Source organism: Megascapheus bottae, chromosome 4 (genome assembly GCF_031878675.1).
Source record: "Megascapheus bottae isolate mThoBot1 chromosome 4, mThoBot2.hap1, whole genome shotgun sequence".
Taxonomy (NCBI): domain Eukaryota; kingdom Metazoa; phylum Chordata; class Mammalia; order Rodentia; family Geomyidae; genus Megascapheus; species Megascapheus bottae.
Window position 1 is genome coordinate 64359380 of NC_143512.1, and position 18887 is coordinate 64378266.

At 37.0% G+C, this 18887-nt stretch overlaps 1 protein-coding gene across 1 annotated transcript in view; it reads left to right on the plus strand.

The window, feature by feature from the left end:
* The window catches only part of Nup155 (nucleoporin 155), a 52182-nt gene that overhangs the window by 26327 nt on the left and 6968 nt on the right, over window positions 1–18887 (plus strand). Inside the window, exons 15-29 of the mRNA XM_090332030.1 lie at window positions 920–1014; window positions 1414–1502; window positions 2310–2372; window positions 3214–3361; window positions 4411–4477; window positions 4765–4880; window positions 6469–6566; window positions 8678–8808; window positions 10043–10234; window positions 11468–11606; window positions 13268–13403; window positions 15637–15790; window positions 15981–16085; window positions 17205–17359; window positions 18698–18827. Coding sequence (XP_090188156.1) covers window positions 920–1014; window positions 1414–1502; window positions 2310–2372; window positions 3214–3361; window positions 4411–4477; window positions 4765–4880; window positions 6469–6566; window positions 8678–8808; window positions 10043–10234; window positions 11468–11606; window positions 13268–13403; window positions 15637–15790; window positions 15981–16085; window positions 17205–17359; window positions 18698–18827 — 1818 coding nt within the window. The remainder of the gene's footprint in view (window positions 1–919; window positions 1015–1413; window positions 1503–2309; window positions 2373–3213; window positions 3362–4410; window positions 4478–4764; window positions 4881–6468; window positions 6567–8677; window positions 8809–10042; window positions 10235–11467; window positions 11607–13267; window positions 13404–15636; window positions 15791–15980; window positions 16086–17204; window positions 17360–18697; window positions 18828–18887) is intronic.

An 18887-nucleotide genomic window follows, 5' to 3' on the forward strand; every position in this document is an offset into this window, starting at 1 on the left:
TGGCCTGGTGTTCTCCTTGAGCTCTTCACCTCAAGGCTCCCACAGTGCCATGTGCCACTTCCCAATCCTCAGATCTTAAACTGAGTAGCTAAGATTAAAGAAAGATGTAAGCTACTTGGGCCCTGGCTTTTTATCTTTTATTAGCATACCTTAATTTTATAAGGGAGGTTTCATTGTGACATTTCCATACTTGCCTACAGTATATCACAAGCAATATGTTCATCTCAATGTACCACTTCTTCAATTCCTCTCCCTTTCTTTAAACAGTATCACTTATGGATATTGTTTCACTGTTCTGTTTTTTATACAAGCATAAGTGTTTTTTTGGGGGGGGGGGGCCATAAGTGTTTTAAAAGAAGTTTTCTCCTGCTATAGTAGGAACAAAATCTGTATATAGAACAAAGGAAGGTGCATAATAATGAAATCAGTTGTTATTAAAAAAGAAATAGGCAAGCTGGGTACTGGTGGCTCATGCCTATAATCTTAGCTTTCAGGAGGCTGAGATCTAGGATTGTGGTTTAGAGCCAGCCTGAGCAGAAAAGTCCGTGAGATTCTATATCTCCGGTAAAACCAGAAAACCAGAAGTGGCACTGTAGCTCAAGCAGTAGAGTGATAGCTTTGAGCTGAAGAACTCAGGGACAGCTCCCAGGCCCAGAGTTCAAGCCCTGTGACCAAAAAAAAAAGAAGTGGGCAATATTGGTTTCAAAGCTTAGCCAAAAATCATTACAAGTAACTAGTTACAAAATCATTACTGGAGGGGCTGGGCGTATTGTTAGAGTGTAGAGCTCTATCTTTGAGTACAAAAGCCGAGGGATCGTGGCTGGTTCCAGAGTTCAAGCCCCCCAGTTCTGGCATACAGGAAAGTAATTAATTAATTAATCAGATATTTATGCTTAACTTAGTGAAGTTTTTATTTCAGGAAGACCAGGCTTGTGCAACTTGTCTTATCCTTGCTTGCTCTGCTGCTGCCTGTGATAGAGAAGTATCTGCTTGGGCTACTCGCGCTTTCTTCAGGTACATGTTAGGAATGTTTTTGTATTGGGATACTTTAAAAAGATGTTAATTTGTTGGGGGAAGGTAATGAGGACAAAAGCTTACGAAGGGGTATCAATGTGTGAGAAGTAATGTACCCACTATCTGGCAAATATAACTGTAACCACTCTATACATTACCTTGATAATAAAAAATAAAATGAAAAAAATGTTAATTTGCAAGTATGACAGTTGCAAGGCTTGCCAATATTTGAATGAGCAAATGTTAAGCATTCTAAGCATATGTCTCATTGGAAGCACTATTCTGTAACTCTTCATGTTTAAAAGCATTTATATGAAAGCCACTCAGGACTAGAAACAATTCCAGCTTTTAAATGGGTAGTTTTACTAGACACACTTAGATTCTGTTATCATATAACAGGTATGGTGGTGAAGCACAGATGAGATTTCCAGCTACTCTTCCCACTCCCAGTACTGTTGGTCCCATCTTGGGGTCACCTGTCTATTCTAGTGAGTATGAAACACTGAAATAAAACTTTGTAATACTTTGTTTTTATTGAAATTCTTGCATATTTTTCTCAGTAAAGTTTCTTATTTTTATTACTGTTGCTGTATTGTTGGCTAAGTGATTCTAATGAACACTTGGGATTCTTAAAAGTGATACTATCAATATTGAAACCTTAATATAAGGTAGCAAAATAAGGCATAACATCTGGTTAAGTGGTACTTATTCAAAGATAAACAGGTGAAGAATTCAGTGTCAAAAAACTCTCTAAAACATGTTTTCCAAAGCTTCAATTGTTAGTGGTAAACAAATGAGTCATTTGTATGTTTCATATGTGTTGCTACTCCTGTAAGCTTATAAATAACTTCTGCTTACTTTGAGTCAGAAGATTTCGAGGTTATTTTAAATGTTTTTCTATTCTTAGTTGGGAGCAATTTATCTGTATAATGAAAATTGTGCAGTGAATGGGGCCGGGAGTTTGGCCTAGTCGTAGAGTGCTTGCCTAGCATGCACGAAGACCTGGGTTCGATTCCTCGGTACCACATACATAGAAAAAAAGCCAGAAATGGTGCTGAGGCTCAGGTGGTAGAGCTCTAGCCTTGAGAAAGTCCAAGGACAGTGGTCAGGCCCTGAGATCAAGCCCACGACTGGCAAAAAAAAAAAAAAAAAAAATTGTGCAGTGAAGTCTCTTGAAGTAGTTTTAAGGAGGAATGGGGAGGTGATAAGAGTGAGTTTGATTATATATGCAAGGAAATTTCACACAGAACCTCATACATGCTGATAAGCAATCACATGCTTCTTTCTTTTTTTAGGTTCTCCTGTTCCTAGTGGTAGTCCCTATCCAAACCCATCCTTTTTGGGAACACCATCTCATGGTACTTCCTTACTTTGTTTTCTTGTATTATCATTGTTATTGTTACTACTATTACTGCTACTGCTGCAATTCTTTTTGAGGAGTTAGCTGTGTCATTTATCCTTAATTTTATTGTTATAAAGGTTAATTTGCCTATTCCCTTATGGGAGAAAATGTCCCTTAATAGAAGTAATATTCTGAAGCAGTGACACTGATCAAGGTTCATTGTATTCATTAACTGATATGTTGAATTGAAACCGCTTTGAACAACTACCTAAAGCTAATTTTAACAAAAAGAAGTGATATCCTAATAAATATTGGCATTTGGACATCATTACTATGCTTTATTTAGGACTTCTCTAATAGTGTGGCTAGAAGTTCCCCCCTTGGGTATCAGGATTTAACTGATCCCTGAGGTTAGTGTAATTTAGTCATTTCACTCCCAGCTTTTGAAGCATCAATTCTACTTCTTCTTTCTTTTTCATTCTGTATTGCTAACACTTGTAAGCTTATCTCTCTTCATGCAAAAACAAATTAAAATATATTCCATTATTTAAAAAAAAATTCATACTGGGCTAGGGTGTGACCTAATGGTAGAGTGCTTACCTAGCATACATGAAGCCCCAGGTTCAATTCCTCAGTACCACATATATAGAAAAAGCCAGAAGTGGTGCTGTGACTGAAGTGATAGAGCGCTAGCCTTGAGAAAGCCTAAGGACAGTGCCCAGGCCCTGAGTTGAAGCCCTAGAACTGGCAAAATAAATAAATTATACCTTCATGTTCAGATTTACAACCAGCTTGGATTGAGTATTTTGAATATTTATCATTTTTTTTTAAGAGATTTGTGTTTCTGTCTATATAAGGTATACAGCCTTCAGCCATGTCAACTCCAATGAGCGCTGTGGGAAACCCAGCAACTCAGACCACGGGTATGAGTTGTGTGACTGGACCAGAGATTGTGTTCTCAGGAAAACACAATGGTATTTGCATTTACTTTTCTCGAATTATAGGGTAAGTTTTGGGCTTTTTTAAAAAATTATGGCACATTTAACTGTTGCTTAGTTCGTTCCATTTTTAACTCTTAATAGATATTCCTATTAAATTTTACATTTGTTTTGGCTCTTTTATACATTGATAAATTACTTCTATATTTTCAGCCTTTTTGTTATTTATATTTATTGCTGTTTTACTTCTGTGCGTGTTACCAGAATATTTCTGCATCCTTATTATTAATTATGCAGCATTATATACCACTCCATGATCAGTGGCATCTCTAGATAACCACTGGACAGTTCTCCTTTCTGCCATGAGGAAGAGAACTGTTTATGTTAGCTATTCCTGACATGTTCAGGGGAATGTAAATGGGCTGATTTGGAATGGCTCTGCTGAAGAGACAGCTGCATTATTCTCAAGGTGATCTCATCTTTCAACAGGCCAGTCAGGGATTATTCATGTGCCAGTTCTGGTTGTATGCTTTCATAACATTTGCTTAGAAATGTGAAACACTGCAAAAATACTTTGTAAATTTATGGGTTTTTTTTAACTATATAATCCTTGTTTATAATGTACAAGTCATATTCTCTTGATTTCTCATTATCTGAAATAACTTACACATACTTAGTTTGAAACTTTTTCTATTTTCAATTTTTGTTTTTAAGTTAGTAAATGTTAAGCAATCTCTAACTTTCAAAAACTAAATAAAAATTAGATGTGTTCATGCACACTTGTTATCTCAGCTATTTGGAGTGAAACATTAGAAGGATCATAACTTGAAGCAATCTCTGGTAAAAGTATCAAGACCTCACTTCGCTAATGAACCAGGCATTGTGGGTACATGTCTGTAATTTCAGTTACTTGGAGGTATAGGAAGATCTTGGTCAAAATATTAACTGAAAAATTATCTGAAGCAATAAAGTGTCGGAGGCCATGACTAAAATTGTAGAGCGTCTGCTTAGCAGGTACAAACCCCTGAATTAAAATCCTAGTAATGAAGGAAAAAAGACCATTATGCTTCTCCAAAGAATTGAATATGTATTCTCATTAAAATATTGTTTTTCCAGAAATATTTGGGACGCTAGCTTGGTTGTGGAGAGAGTGTTCAAGAGTGGCAATAGAGAGATCACTGCAGTAAGTATATACAAAATCATCTTGTTTGCATGTGTTTTACTATATGCAAATTACATGTCAGCCTTATAAACTAGGACGGGAGGGTAGACAGTATTGATATCGTTCCTTGTTCTTAATTGTGATCAACACAGTATGAATTGATATAATAAAAACTATGCAACCTATACTGTTTCTAAAAACACCTCCAAATTAAAATTGTATTTACTCAGAAGCCATATAGAGTATCTTTTCATGTAAACATATTTTCAGTGTTTTAAAGCTTAAAAAAAAATCGTCCATTTTTCTAGATTGAAAGTAGTGTGCCTTCCCAATTACTGGAGTCAGTGCTGCAAGAACTAAAGGGTTTGCAAGAGTTCCTCGACAGAAATTCCCAGTTTGCTGGAGGGCCATTAGGAAATCCAAAGTAAGAATTAAAAGGAAATGCTTACTAATGTGTTTACTTTTTATAATTATACTTTTTTCTTAATCAGTCATGGGACTTAAACTCTGGGCCTGGATGCTGTCCCAGAGCTCTTCAGTTAAAGGCTACTGTCCTACCCTTTGAGCTACAAGGTCACTTCCTGTTTTCTGGTGCTTAATTAGAGATACAGTCTGTGGACTTTCCTGCCTGGGCTTGCTATGAACCATGACCCTCAGATCTCAGACTCCTTAGTAGCTAGGATTACAGGCATGAGCCATGCCAGCATCCAGCTTATCATCATGCTTTTAAAGTGTATAGTTCCTTAGTTTTTTTTTTTAATCCTTCCCTATTTCTTTTTTTTTGTTTGTTTGTTTAATTGTATTTTATTGTCAGGATAATGTATAGAGGGGTTACAGTTACATTCATCAGGCAGTGGGTACATTACTTTTCAAACCTTGATACTCCTCATGTTTTTGTCCCCTTGCCCTCCCCACTCCCACCTCCTTCCCAGCCATCTTAGTTTTCCCCCTTCCCTTCACCATTTCAAATAAACAAGTGTATATACAGTATACCAGTATATAAATTCAGGTAGAGTAACTTCATGAGATTAAGTAGGAAAAAAAAAGGAAAAAGAAAGGGTCGCAAGTTTGGCTTAGTGGTAGAGTGCTTGCCTAGCATGCACGAAGACCCCTGTTCGATTCCTTGGTACCACATACGTAGCAAAAAGCCAGACAGAAGTGGTGCTCAGGCTCAAGTGGTAGAGCTCTAGCCTTGAGAAAGTCCAAGGACAGTGCTGAGGCTCTGAGCTCAAGCCCAAGATTGACAAAAAAAAAAAGAAATAGTTTCATATAATATATTAAGAATAGCAATCACAAAGATAAACCTCTTGTTTCATTAACCTAGGGTTTATTTTGTTTAGTCTCATCCTGTATGACCTTAAGTACACAGCTTTTGTGATCCTCTGTTAGGAGAATCCTAAATGTTTAATCATAATTACAAATGAGAAAAACCATGGAGCCTATATTCCTTCCAGACTGGTTTACTTCACTTAACGTGATTTTTTCCAAGCCTTTCCATTTGCTTATGAATGGGGCGATATCATTCTTTGTTTATTATTTTATTTTTATTTTTATTTTTTTTGTGGGTCATGGGGCTTGAACTTGCCTGGGCGTTGTACCTGAGCTCTTCAGTTCTAGGCTCCTACCCTACCTGGCTCTTAAAGGTGTGTGCGCGTGTGTGTGTGTGTGTGTGTGTGTGTGTGTGATGTGGCTTGAACTAAGCCTGGGTGCTGTCCCTGAAATTTCCAGCTCAAGGCTACTGCCCTACTCCTAGAGCCACAGCCCCATTTCCCATTTTTCTGCTGATTAATTGGAGATAAGAGTCTCACATTCTGTAGTGCCTGGGCTGGCTTTGAACTGTGATCCTCAGATCTCAGCCTCCTGAGTAACTAGGATTATAGGTGTGAGCCACCATGCCCGGCTTTACAGTTTTATATACTTTTTTCCATAAATAATTGAATTCTGTGGCTACCGTGTTTGTTACATACCCATGCAGCTGTTAACTAACACATATTCTATAATTTCTTTTTCAGCACTACTGCCAAAGTGCAGCAGAGACTGATAGGATTCATGCGTCCTGAAAATGGAAATACTCAGCAAATGCAACAGGAGTTGCAAAGAAAGTTTCATGGTAAATTCTAGTTGTGACCAGTTACTTGTACATGACTGCTGAAGAGTTTTATTACACGAGTGGGAAACAATAGAAGGTTCTTAGAAAAATTTAGTTTCTGTGATAACATACGGTTTTAAAGTATCATCAGGTATAGAGAAAATATGAAAATAATTTATATTCCTTTTTCAGCCTATAGGTTTTTATGTCTTGACTGCCAGGAAACATGATTTTAAGTGTGATTGCTTTTCATTGTGATGGTATTAGTGCCCCATAACATCTGCCATGCTGACTGTGTGCAAAATTCAGTAGTGTCATACATTTTGAATAGCTAATTATCTCCAGAATCCTTCCCATCTCTTGATTTTATTGTTTTGCTTTATGTTCTTGTGCTTTTCCTTTTGAAATTCAGTATTTCTGACTGATAAAATTTCTTTCATTCCTAAATACCCATTCATTTGCATTTGTCCTAAATTACTTTCTCCCTTTCCTACTAGCCATTGTTTTTTGTATATCATTTTGCAAATGCTTCTTTCTGAACTATTAATGGTACGTCAATAAACATTAAAATCATTACCAGGTGAGAACTGGTACAAATTTAAGTATTCCAGTTGCTAATAATTTATACTCTGAGCCATTTTAGAGAGCTGTGGTGTCATATCTAGTGAAAGCTGAGAAATACAGGCACACTGTCTCTTTGTTTTTATTTGGCTGTACTATATTTGGAATTTTTTGTGCATTGTGGGCAGGGGCTCTACCACTTAGCCCACACTTATATCCCTTTTTGGTTTTTGTTTATTTTTCAGATATAGTCTCAGTTGTGCCCAGGATTGCCTTAAACTCCTATCCATTCATTCCTGCCTTCCTCATAACTGGGGTTATAGACTGGTACCACCATGCCTAACCCCTAAATATATGCTCTTAAGGCCAGCCATCTTCTAGGTATACATTTCATGTCATTTTTCATCAAACATCCTTCCCCGCTATAGTAACATATTCATTTTACGTTACAATTCAGGTGTGCGAGTAGTCTTAAAGACTTTCCTGCCCAGCCTGTTTGTGAATAACAATTCTCATATCTCAGCCTCCTAGGTAGCTAGTATTACAGGTGTGAGGCAGCCGTGCCCAACGGTGCTAGGAAAGTTTATTGGGAAAAGAAACACTTTCAGTAACCTTATAGCATGTTAACTCTAGAATCAGCATGATTGTTATAAATGTAACCACTTTTTTGTCTCTTTTTCCTGTAAATTAACACGTAAAAGTAGATGGAAAGGGAGCTAGTTTTTTGTTTGTTTTTTGGTGTTTACTTCCATCCTTCAGTGTCTCAGTCGGGTTCTTTTAATATTAATTTTAATTCCATGTCTACTCATCTGTCTATCCTGCCTTATTCTAGGTATATTCTCCAAGTTGGAGGGCAAGGTACAACTCACAAATGAGATTTTGGAGCTTGGCTTAACCTACTCCATATACTCACCTCAGCTCCAGTCACTTTAATTCAAATAGCAATTTCGTTCTTTCTGGTTGAATAGTAGTAATTACTTTAAAACAAACAAAACAAACTTCTTTTATGGTATACTGGAATGCTTAAGCCATCCCGTTAGCCCTCTAAGAAGCCATGTTTGAGGATGTTTCGTGGTTTCTATTTTACTAGCAAACCACTGAAAACACTCTAAATGTCCTTAAAGTAGAAAATGGGTTGAATTATGGTATATTCTCTTCACAAAAAACTCAGAAATAAAAATAAATGTATTTGATTTATATTTAATAATGAGGATAAGTTATCAATGTATAAATTGGTTTTACAAAAAAGTTGTGGCTGAGAGTTTGGCCTAGATAAAGTGCTTGCCTAGCATGACGGAGACCTGGGTTGGATTCCTGGATACCACAGACATAGAGAAAGCCAAAGGTGGTGTTATGGCTTAAATGGTAGAGCTCTAGCCTTAGGAAAATCCAAGGGCCTGAGAAAGTTCAGGCCCTGAGTACAAGCCCCAGGACTGGGGGGGAAAAAAGTGATTGTTAAGAACACAGCATTATTATTATTTTCACGTACATACACAGAAAACTAGAACAAGAAAATAATGTTTTAATCTTTCTCATTTTATGAAACTTCACAACTTGCATTTTGTTATTAGAGGCTCAACTGAGTGAAAAAGTTTCACTTCAGGCAATCCAGCAGTTGGTGAGAAAATCATACCAGGCTCTGGCTTTATGGAAACTGCTTTGTGAACATCAGTTTACCATCATTGTAGGAGAACTTCAAAAGGTATATTTTCTTTAAGATCACAAAGTTAATAGTAAGGTCATTTTGTTGTTACATGATTTTAATATTACACTTATGTTTGGGTAGTGCATAGGTTATGATAAAATTATGAAAAGAGTGTTCAAAAATGCAATAACGGGGCCGGGAGTTTGGCATAGTGGTGGAGTCCTTGCCTAGCATGCACTAAGATCTGAGTTCGATTCCTTGGTATCACATACACAGAAAAAAAGCTGGAAGTGGTGCTGTGGCTCAAGTGGTAGAGCTCTAGCCTTGAGAAAACCCAAGGACAGTGCTCAGGGCCTGAGCCCAAGCCCAGGACTGGCAAAAAAAAAAAAAAAAAGAAAAATGCAATAACTTAGCCAGGTGCCAGTGACTCATGTCTGTAATCCTAGTTACTGAGGAAATGGATTTTCAGTCTGAACATAGCTGGGCAGGTAGTCCATGAGATTCTTTTTTTTTTTTTTTTTTTAGCAGTCTTGGGCTTGATCTCAGGGCCTGAGCACTGTGCTTGGACTTTGTCAAGGCTAGAGCTCTACCACTTGAGCCTCAGCACCACTTCTGGCTTTTTTCTATACCACTAGGCCAAACTCCTGGCCATCCATGAGATTCTTAACTCCAGCTACTCACCCAAAAGTGAAAGTGAAGCTGTGGCTTACAGGATAGGAACACAAAAAGCTAAGGAACTTTGTGCCCAGGCCCTTAGTTCAAACCCCAGTAGTAGTGCAGGTGCACGTGTGCACACTCCCTCCCCAATGCACCACCTTTAAGCATATTCAGTGGTTCATTGACTGTATAATGAAGCACAAAAGGATTTTGTCTTTTAGTTTGTAATAAGACATCACAACCTAGGTTGATTTTTTTTTTTTTTCCCTGTTGGTCATGGGACTTGAACTCAAGGCCTGGGCATGATCCCTAAGATCTTCAGGTCGAAGCTACTGCTTTACTATTTTGAGCCACAGTGCCACTTTGTTTTTCTGGTGGTTAACTGGAGATAAGAGTCTTAGGGACTTTTGATCTTAGCCTCCTGAGTAGCTAGGATTACAGGTGTGAGTCACCAGCTTGTGGCTACAATTTACTTCTGTATATAAATATACTATATTGGTGGTTTTATTTATTTTTGCTGTAAAGATGGTGTACATAGGGCTTAGAGTTACATAAGTCAGGTAATGAGTACATTTCTTTTTGAATAGTGTCATCTATTCCCTGATTTTAATGGAAAGGATTTTTCTCTTCCTAGGAATTGCAAGAGCAACTGAAGATTACTACCTTTAAAGATCTTGTGATCAGGGACAAAGAACTCACTGGAGCATTAATTGCTTCACTTATCAACTGCTACATCAGAGATAATGCGGCTGTAGATGGCATCAGTTCACATTTACAGGACATCTGCCCACTTCTGTATAGCACTGATGATGCAGTATGTTCTAAGGTATGATACATTTTTAACTATGTCTGTGATTTTTGCAAGTTTTATAGTATATTCTAAATGAGATTTGCTCTATTCAAAATATAATGTTAAAAGAATATTTTAGTCAGATGTGGTGGCTCACGCCTGTAATCCCAGCTACTCAGGAGGCTGAAGTCTGAGGATCAAGTTCAAAGCCAGCCCAGGCACAAAAGGACCCTGAGACTCTTATCTCCAATTAACCTCTAGGAAATGAGAAATGGAGCTTGGCTCAAGAATAGGGCAGTAGCCTTGAGCTAAAGAGCTCAGAGACAATGCCCAGGCTCAGGGGTAGGGTGTTACCCTTGAGCTGAAGAGCTCAGGGACAGTGCCGAGTTCAAGCCCCATGACCCACAAAAAAGAAAGAAAGGAAGGAAGCAAGGAAGGACGGAAAAAGAAAGAAAGAAAAAGAATCTTTTAAAATATCCTTGATTGGGGCCAGGAGTTTGGCCTAGTGGTAGTGTACTTGCCTAACATGCAAGAAGACCCGGGTTTGATTCCTCAGTACCATATACATAGAAAAGACAGAAGTGGAGCTGTGGCACAAGTGTTAGTCTTGAAGAAAAAGCCCAAGGACAGTGCTCAGGCCCTGATTTCAAGCTCCAGCACCGGACCCCCCCAAAAAGTACCACACACACACACACACATTCGCGCGTGCACACATACACTCTAGATATAGCAAGATTACAAGAGTTAAAATACATAGTGTTATAAAATCCACATACTTAAAATCTTAAGATTTTTTATTGAGGATCTTTGTAGCCATTTAGAACATTTAAAAAAAGGTGAGAAGGAGGAAGCTTAATAATTACTGAATTTGTTTCTCTGCTAAAATATTAAGGATAATCATTAAGATTTTAGGTAAATATGTAGCTAATTAAAGTTAACAGGGCAATTTTTATTGCTCCTCTCCTACAGGTGGAAAAATAAGTAAATCAGTATCATGTGGACTGCGTGCTGACCAATAATGTATTGACTAGGCAAGAGAATTACCAGACAGAACTATCTTGCCTAACATATTTGTGAGAGGAATTAAGAATAGCTAGTCTTTTTTTGATCAGAACTTTTCTGCCTAAAATTAAGAAGAAGTAAGTTTGTAGAGTTTTTATTTATTTGATAATGAATTACATCTAAATGTAGTCATAGCTCAAGCTTCTGTTCATAGCATCATGTGTCTGTTTTATTTTGTATTGTTTTAAATTTCTGTTATCTCTTTAGGCAAATGAACTTCTTCAGCGTTCCCGACAAGTTCAAAATAAGATTGAGAAAGAAAGAATGTTAAGAGAATCATTAAAAGAATATCAAAAAATCAGTAATCAAGTGGACCTTTCCAATGTTTGTGTTCAGTATAGGCAAGGTGAGAAACTATATGTTGTAGTCTGTTACTTAACTCAGAGAACAATAACTCAGTGATAGTGTATGAATAAAACTGATAGTGATCAAACAAGTGATGATAAAGAACCTTTTCTCAAAAGCAAAATTTTTCAGCATCGGTGACTTAAGTGATATTTTGGTGACATTAGACGTTAGATATAGAGCCTTGTGCATGTTAACAAGTCACTATCTCTCTGAGCTGCATCAGGCAAAAAGTATGCAACTTTATAAAACTTGTTTTTGTTTTTGTTCTGTCAGTCATGGGGTTTGAACACAGGGCCTGGATACTGCCCCTGAGCTCTTCAGCTCAAATAAACATATACAAATGTACCAGGTACCAAAGTCAGATACAGTAACAACATGAGATAAGCCATCTGGAGAAAGAAAAGAGAGAAAGGGAGAAACAGAGAGAGAGGATAAAAGAAATAACTTCATAGTAGGTTAAGAACAACAATCATAAAGATAAACCTCTTGTTTCCATATCCTTGAGTTCATTTCACTTACCTTCATCCTATATGGCCATTTACACAAAGCTGTTGAGCTGTTGTGGTTGTCCTCTGCTAGAATCCTGGATGTGTACTAATTACTGCCAAATGTCGGAAACCATGGAGCCTATGTTTCTTTCAGTCTGGCTTACTTCACTGGATATAATTTTCCATTTCATCCCAGTTAGAATGCCATTATCAAGAAATGTAATAACAACATATGCTATCAGGGATGTGGCCAAAAGGGAACAATGATACACTGTTGGTAGGAATGTAAACTTTTCTATCACTCTGGAAAACAGTATGGTAGTTTCTCAGAAGACTAAATATAGAGCTCCCTTATGACCCAGCAATCCTACTCTTGGGTATCTATCCAAATTTCCATAAACAAGGACGTGCTAAAGCTACTAGAATAATGATGTTGATTGTAGCATCATTTACCATATCTAAAATATAGAACCAACCAGATGCCCCTCAGAGATAAATGGATCAAGAAGATGTAGTTTTTTGTTTTCGGGTTTTTTTTTTTTTTTGCTTGGGCTTGAGCACTGTCTTTGGGCTTTCTCAAGGCTAGAGCTCTACCACTTGAGCCATAGCACCATTTCCAGCCTTTTTTCTATGTATGTGGTACTGAGGAATCAAACCCGGTCTTTGTGCATGGTAGGCAAGCACTCTTCCACCAGGCCAAACTTCCAGTCCCCTAAGATGTAGTATTTATACACAATGGATTTCTATGCTGCCATTAGAAAGAATGACATGGCCCCACTCATAAGGAAGTGGAAAAACTTGGAAAAAATAAAAATTTTGACTAATTTTAACAATCAAAATTTCTAGAGCCTTTAAAATTACTTTAAATCAAATTGAATGTGATGTAATACAGGTATTTGGAATCTCTCCCTGTTTTTCCCAGATGAAAAATTGAAACTCTCCTTTCTGTTGTTTTTAATGTGAAAATGTTTTTCAAGAAGCAGTATTTTGATAATTCCCTTCTACATATGTTAAGACATTTTTCCTGGGTAGATTGATCAGAAACATTGTGTTTTCATTACGGTGACCAATAGAGACATGGAATTGATGATTGATTTCATATGCTATATAAGGAAAGAATATTCAGCTTAGTAGTAAATTCTTAGTGCTCGTTCATTTTCTTTCTCATTAGTGCGTTTTTATGAGGGTGTGGTAGAACTTTCCCTTACTGCTGCAGAGAAAAAAGATCCTCAGGGGCTTGGACTTCATTTCTATAAACATGGAGAACCAGAAGAAGATGTAGTTGGGCACCAGGCTTTCCAAGAAAGGTAAGTAGTAAACCTTAAAGGGTTTTTAGAGACTAAATTGATTTTTTTTAATGGATTCCCTTGTTTGAGGTCAGAACTGGGTTCACTGCCAACCCTCTCTCTATTGCTTGTTTTCTTTTTCTAGATGAAAGCAGTTTATTTAAAAGGAATTTTTTTCATATATTTTTCATTGTAATTAATAGAAGGGTTACATTATATTCACCAAATAGAAGGTACATTACTTCACACATATTGATACCCTTTCTCATGTTATGGACCCCATTTCCCTCCCCACCTCCCCCCCGCTCATCTTGATTTCCCCCTTTCCCTATCCTATTTCAAATAACCAATTAATCATATATAAAATATATCAGATAACAAGGTGAAATACTGTAACAATATTAAAAGGAATTTTTTTTCATATTTTAATTTCTAGTATTATTCTTATTATTCCCCCCCTGGGGGGATGGCTTGAACTCATAGTCTGAGCACTGTCCTTGGGCATTCTCAAGGCTAGCACTGTACCACTTGAGCCACAACACCACTTCTAGCTATTTCTTTTTTTTTTTTTTTTTTTTTGCCAGTCCTGGGTTTGAGCTCAGAGCCTGAGCACTGTCCTTGGACTTTCTCAAGGCTAGAGCTCTACCATTTGAGCCTCAGCACCACTTCTGGCTTTTTGCTATGTATGTGGTACCGAGGAATTGAACCCGGGTCTTCGTGCATGCTAGGCAAGCACTCTACCACTAGGCCAAACTCCCGGCCCAACTTCTAGCTATTTCTATGTATGTGGTACCAAGGAATCAAACCCTGGTCTTCTTGCATGCTAGGAAAGCATTCTACCACTAGTTTAAACTTTCTGGTCTTAGTAAGTAGTTTTATTAAAAGTGTTATAACTTATATATAATATAATTATTTGTATAATACATATGTATTATATATAAATTATTATATATCATATATGTAATTATATATTATACAATTATAACCTGACTTAAGGAATTGTAACCCCTTTTTACAACTAACCAAGTACTTCCAGCCTGCCTTAAGGAATTGTAAACATCTTGCATTCTTCCTCCTGACATGTCCCCCCCACTTTTTTCTACTTCCTGGTATTCATTTTGATAAAGCAGTATGTTTTTCAGCGCATTCCTCTCCTAAGATAAGACTACTAGAAAGAAAAATGGAAGAAAGGGAGTGTTTTCTACCTATCTTCTTTGTCTCTTCTCTCTAACCCTCTCTTTCTATCACTTCCTCCCTTCCCATTTACTAATTTTGTCTCCTTCCTCCCCTCTCTCTTTCATTTTTCACCAATGCTAGGGTTTGAACTCAGCACCTCCTATTTGATCAGCTTGCTCACTTAGTTGGCACTCTGCCTTTAAATACATTCTTCGGGTCCAGTACTGGGAATTGAATTCGGGGTTTCTCATTCTAAGATTTTTTTTTTTAATTTGTTTTTGATCTTGAACTCTGAACTTGGGCGTTGTCTTTGAGCTCTTCAGCTCAAGGCTATTGCCTTACCCCTTGAGCCACAGCACCACTTGCGGTTTTCTGGTGGTTAATTGGAGATAAGAGTCTTCAGGACTTTAGTGCCCAGGCTGGCTTTGAACTGTGATCCTTAGATCTCAGCCTCCTGAGTAGTTAGGATTTCAGGAGTGATCCACCACACCCATCTTGTAAGATAATTACTTGTAGTTAGTTGTTGTTGGTCGAGGGGCTTGAACTGTGGGCCTGTAATAGAACTTTTTTTTTTTTTACAAGTCCTGGGCCTTGAACTTATGGCCTGAGGTCTGTCCTTGAGTTTTCTCAAGGCTAGAGGTCTAACACTTGAGCCATAGCAAGCACCACTTCCAGCCTTTTCTGTGTATGTGATACTGAGGAATTGAACCCAGTGCTTCATTCATGCTAGGCAAGCACTCTACAACTAGTCTACGCTCTCGGCCCTTAAGATAATTTTTAAATGTTCACAAATATCTACATTGTTAAATGGAAAATTGTATGTTAGTAAAGGAAATGCATTAACTGTTAGAACTTTTTCTTCATTAATACAGCTTTGTTTTATGGCTTTACTCTTTAATGTTTAACCAAACATTGCTCAAACCTGTTGAAACAGCATACGCTTTGTATTATTTTTGAAACAAATACATGCGTGTATTTGTTGAAATACTTTAGATTTTTGTATATATTTAATTTAGATTAAATATGTTATTGCTTTATAGATAATTAACATATTTGTTCCTTTTCCATTTTCTTTTAGATTAAACAGTTATAAATGCATTACAGATACACTTCAAGAACTAGTAAATCAAAGTAAGGCAGCTCCTCAGTCTCCTAGTGTACCAAAAAAACCTGGTCCTCCAGTGTTGTCATCTGATCCCAATATGCTGAGTAATGAAGAAGCAGGACATCATGTAAGGGACATAGTATATTTCCATCTGGAAGTTTTGCTTGATGGTGGTGATATAATTGTTTTTGGAAAAGTACTCTCTCTTAGGAATTATTTAACCTGATTTTTTTCTCCCATAGATTGGAAATAATATATTGTGATGCCCAAGAAGTAAGCATTTTTTAGCTATGCTAATTGTTGGTGTTTTATTTTAGTTTGAACACATGCTCAAATTGGCTCAGCGATCCAAGGATGAACTCTTTAGTATTGCTCTTTATAATTGGCTGATCCAAGCTGACCTTGCAGATAAGTTGCTACAGGTAAAAGTTCATATCTATTTTATTGCATTTCTATTATTTTGTAGTTTATGTTTATATTTTCAAATAGCACTACTCAAATAATCTTTTATTTTTTGGTTGGTTGTGGAGCTTGAACTTGGCCTGGGCGGCGCTGTCCCTGGACTCTTCATTTCAAGGCTAGTGCTCTACCATTTGAGCCACAGTGCCACTTCCGGTTTTCTAATGCTTAATTGGAAATAAGAGTCTCGTGGACATTTGTGCCTATGTTGGATTTGACCCGTGATCCTCAGACCTCAGCCTCCTGAGTAGCTAGGATTACAGGCATTAGCCACCAGCGCCTGGCTTTGAATTTTATTTTTTTTATCAAGGTAATTTATATTTTGAAGTAGAAAAGGTTTATATTATTAATTTGGGGTTCTGAATTTTGTTTTAGTTCTACCATTATTAAGTAAGTCACTATGTGACTTTGAACATATTTCAGTGTTCTCTGATCTATTAAAAAAAAAACCCCAAACATAACATATGACATCAAGGATGCATGTAACTCTGAGTCTAGTCATCAATAGCTGTGTTCCAATATCTAAGTGAAATAATCACTGCTTTCTGGTTTCAGTTCCTTGAATACTTCATGTCCTCGTGGGAAAAAGGATCCTGGTGCATAATTGCACAATTTTTCCTTAGTCAATTATTTGTACTTGTCAATTATTTTCATCAGCCTATTCAATTTGTTTTGTTTTGGTTTGGTTTTTTTTTGTCCAGTCCTGGGCTTGGGCTCAGGGCCTAAGCATTGTCCTTGGGCTTTCTCAAGGCTAGAGCTCTACCACTTGAGCCACATTACCACTTCTGGCTTTTTTTTTTTTTTTTTTATGTTTGTGGTACCGAGGTATCAACCCTAGGTCTTTGTGCATGCTAGGCAAGCACTCTACCACTAAGCCAAACTTCTGGCCCAAGCCTACTGAAATTTTTATATGAACTTCTCCATTAACTATGAGAAAACAAAAAAATCATTTCTATCCTGAAAACCTCTCCATCTATTGATTAAAAATTTTCTTTTTCTCATGAAATAAGACAGAATTACAGTTGTCTTCTCTATCAGTTAGGTGATGTGAAAATTATTTTGTGTAATTGTATGATGTCTAGATTGCTTCTCCATTTCTGGAGCCACATCTAGTCCGAATGGCTAAAGTGGATCAAAACAAAGTTCGTTACATGGATTTACTCTGGAGGTATTATGAGAAGAACAGAAGTTTTAGTAATGCTGCTCGTGTCCTGTCCAAATTGGCTGACATGCACAGGTATGACACAGTATTATCATTGTGAAATATGAAGACAGGGCTTAGTTACATCCAGATTTCACAGGTTCTATCAAATGCTTTTCTTTGATTTTCCAGAAATTACATTGTCCTTTTTTTGGTGCTGGTCCATGGGCTTGAATGTAGGGTCTGTGCATTATCCCTTAGATTTTAGGTTCTGCTACTTGAGTGGTAGCTTCACTTCTTGGTTTTGTTTGGTGGCTAGTTGGAAATAAGTGTCACAGACTTTGGTGCCCAGGCTGTTTTCAAATGTGATCCCCAGATCTCAGTTTTATGAGTACCTGGGATTTTAGAGACGAGTTATACCAATTTGCCTTTTAAGTTACATAACTTTTTTTTTTATTTTGCTGGTCCTGGGGCTTCAACTCAGCGCCTGTCCACTGTCCTTGGACACTTATAGCTCAAGGCTAGCACACTGCCACTTGAGACAGTGCCACTTATGCCCTTTTCTGTGTATGTGGTTCCAGGGAATCAAACCCAGGGCTTAGTGCATGCTAGGTGAGCATGCTACCACTAGGCCATGCTCCTGGCCCTGATTACTATAACTTTTAAGAGCATTCATTATCTACATTTATTTAACTCACTTTTTTCTGCATGTAAAATGCCATATACATCCACTTTTGAATTCTTAGTTTTTTTCACAGTTATAGAACTCTTCACCTACTGCATCACTTTTTCCTTTCTGTCAGTACACACTCTTTGAATAGGCTGTACCAAATGAGGAGGCATCAAATGTCAGATTTAATGTAACTTAAAATTGTTGATAAATAGATGTTAATAACAGAGCTCCTGAATTCATACTTTTTGTTTTGCCTCAAGGGTGATCAATATTAGTTAGCTAATTCATCATATTTTGTAAGGAAGGAGGAAAATTTTTCATTTGATTTCCTTTTGGAAGTGTAACACTATAGTTAACTATAACTAGGGTAAAAGGCAGTTTAAGTGGATCCTTTTCTGAGTAAATCAAATCCACAATCTAAGACTTGTAATTCTAGCTATTTTTGGTTGCCCCCCACCCTTATTGTTTTGGTTCTGGATTCTTCTCCCTCCCTATAGGAAGCTAGAATTTGAGTTTTTATGTTTTGAACTGAAGTTTTAAAATAAATGGCCTTTTAGACATGACTATAATTTTCTAAAATTTGATCTGTTTTTAAATTCTGAAAATATTTTTTTGGAAAACTTAGTAATTATTTGTGCTTCATATGGCCTTTTATGTTCACTTGGTTCACTTGGTTTAAAATAGTACATCTTATAGTTGGCATATTTATATCTTTAGTTCTTGAGAAATCATGTAACTAAAATTGAGACTTTATATTCTAGCACAGAAATTTCACTTCAACAACGATTAGAATATATTGCTCGAGCCATTCTTAGTGCCAAAAGTTCTACTGCAATATCATCAATAGCTGCAGATGGTGAATTCCTTCATGAATTAGAAGAAAAAATGGAAGTAAGTTGTAAAGATATTGAAGCTATGTCCACGTAGAATTGTAGCCACATAGGTGCTTTA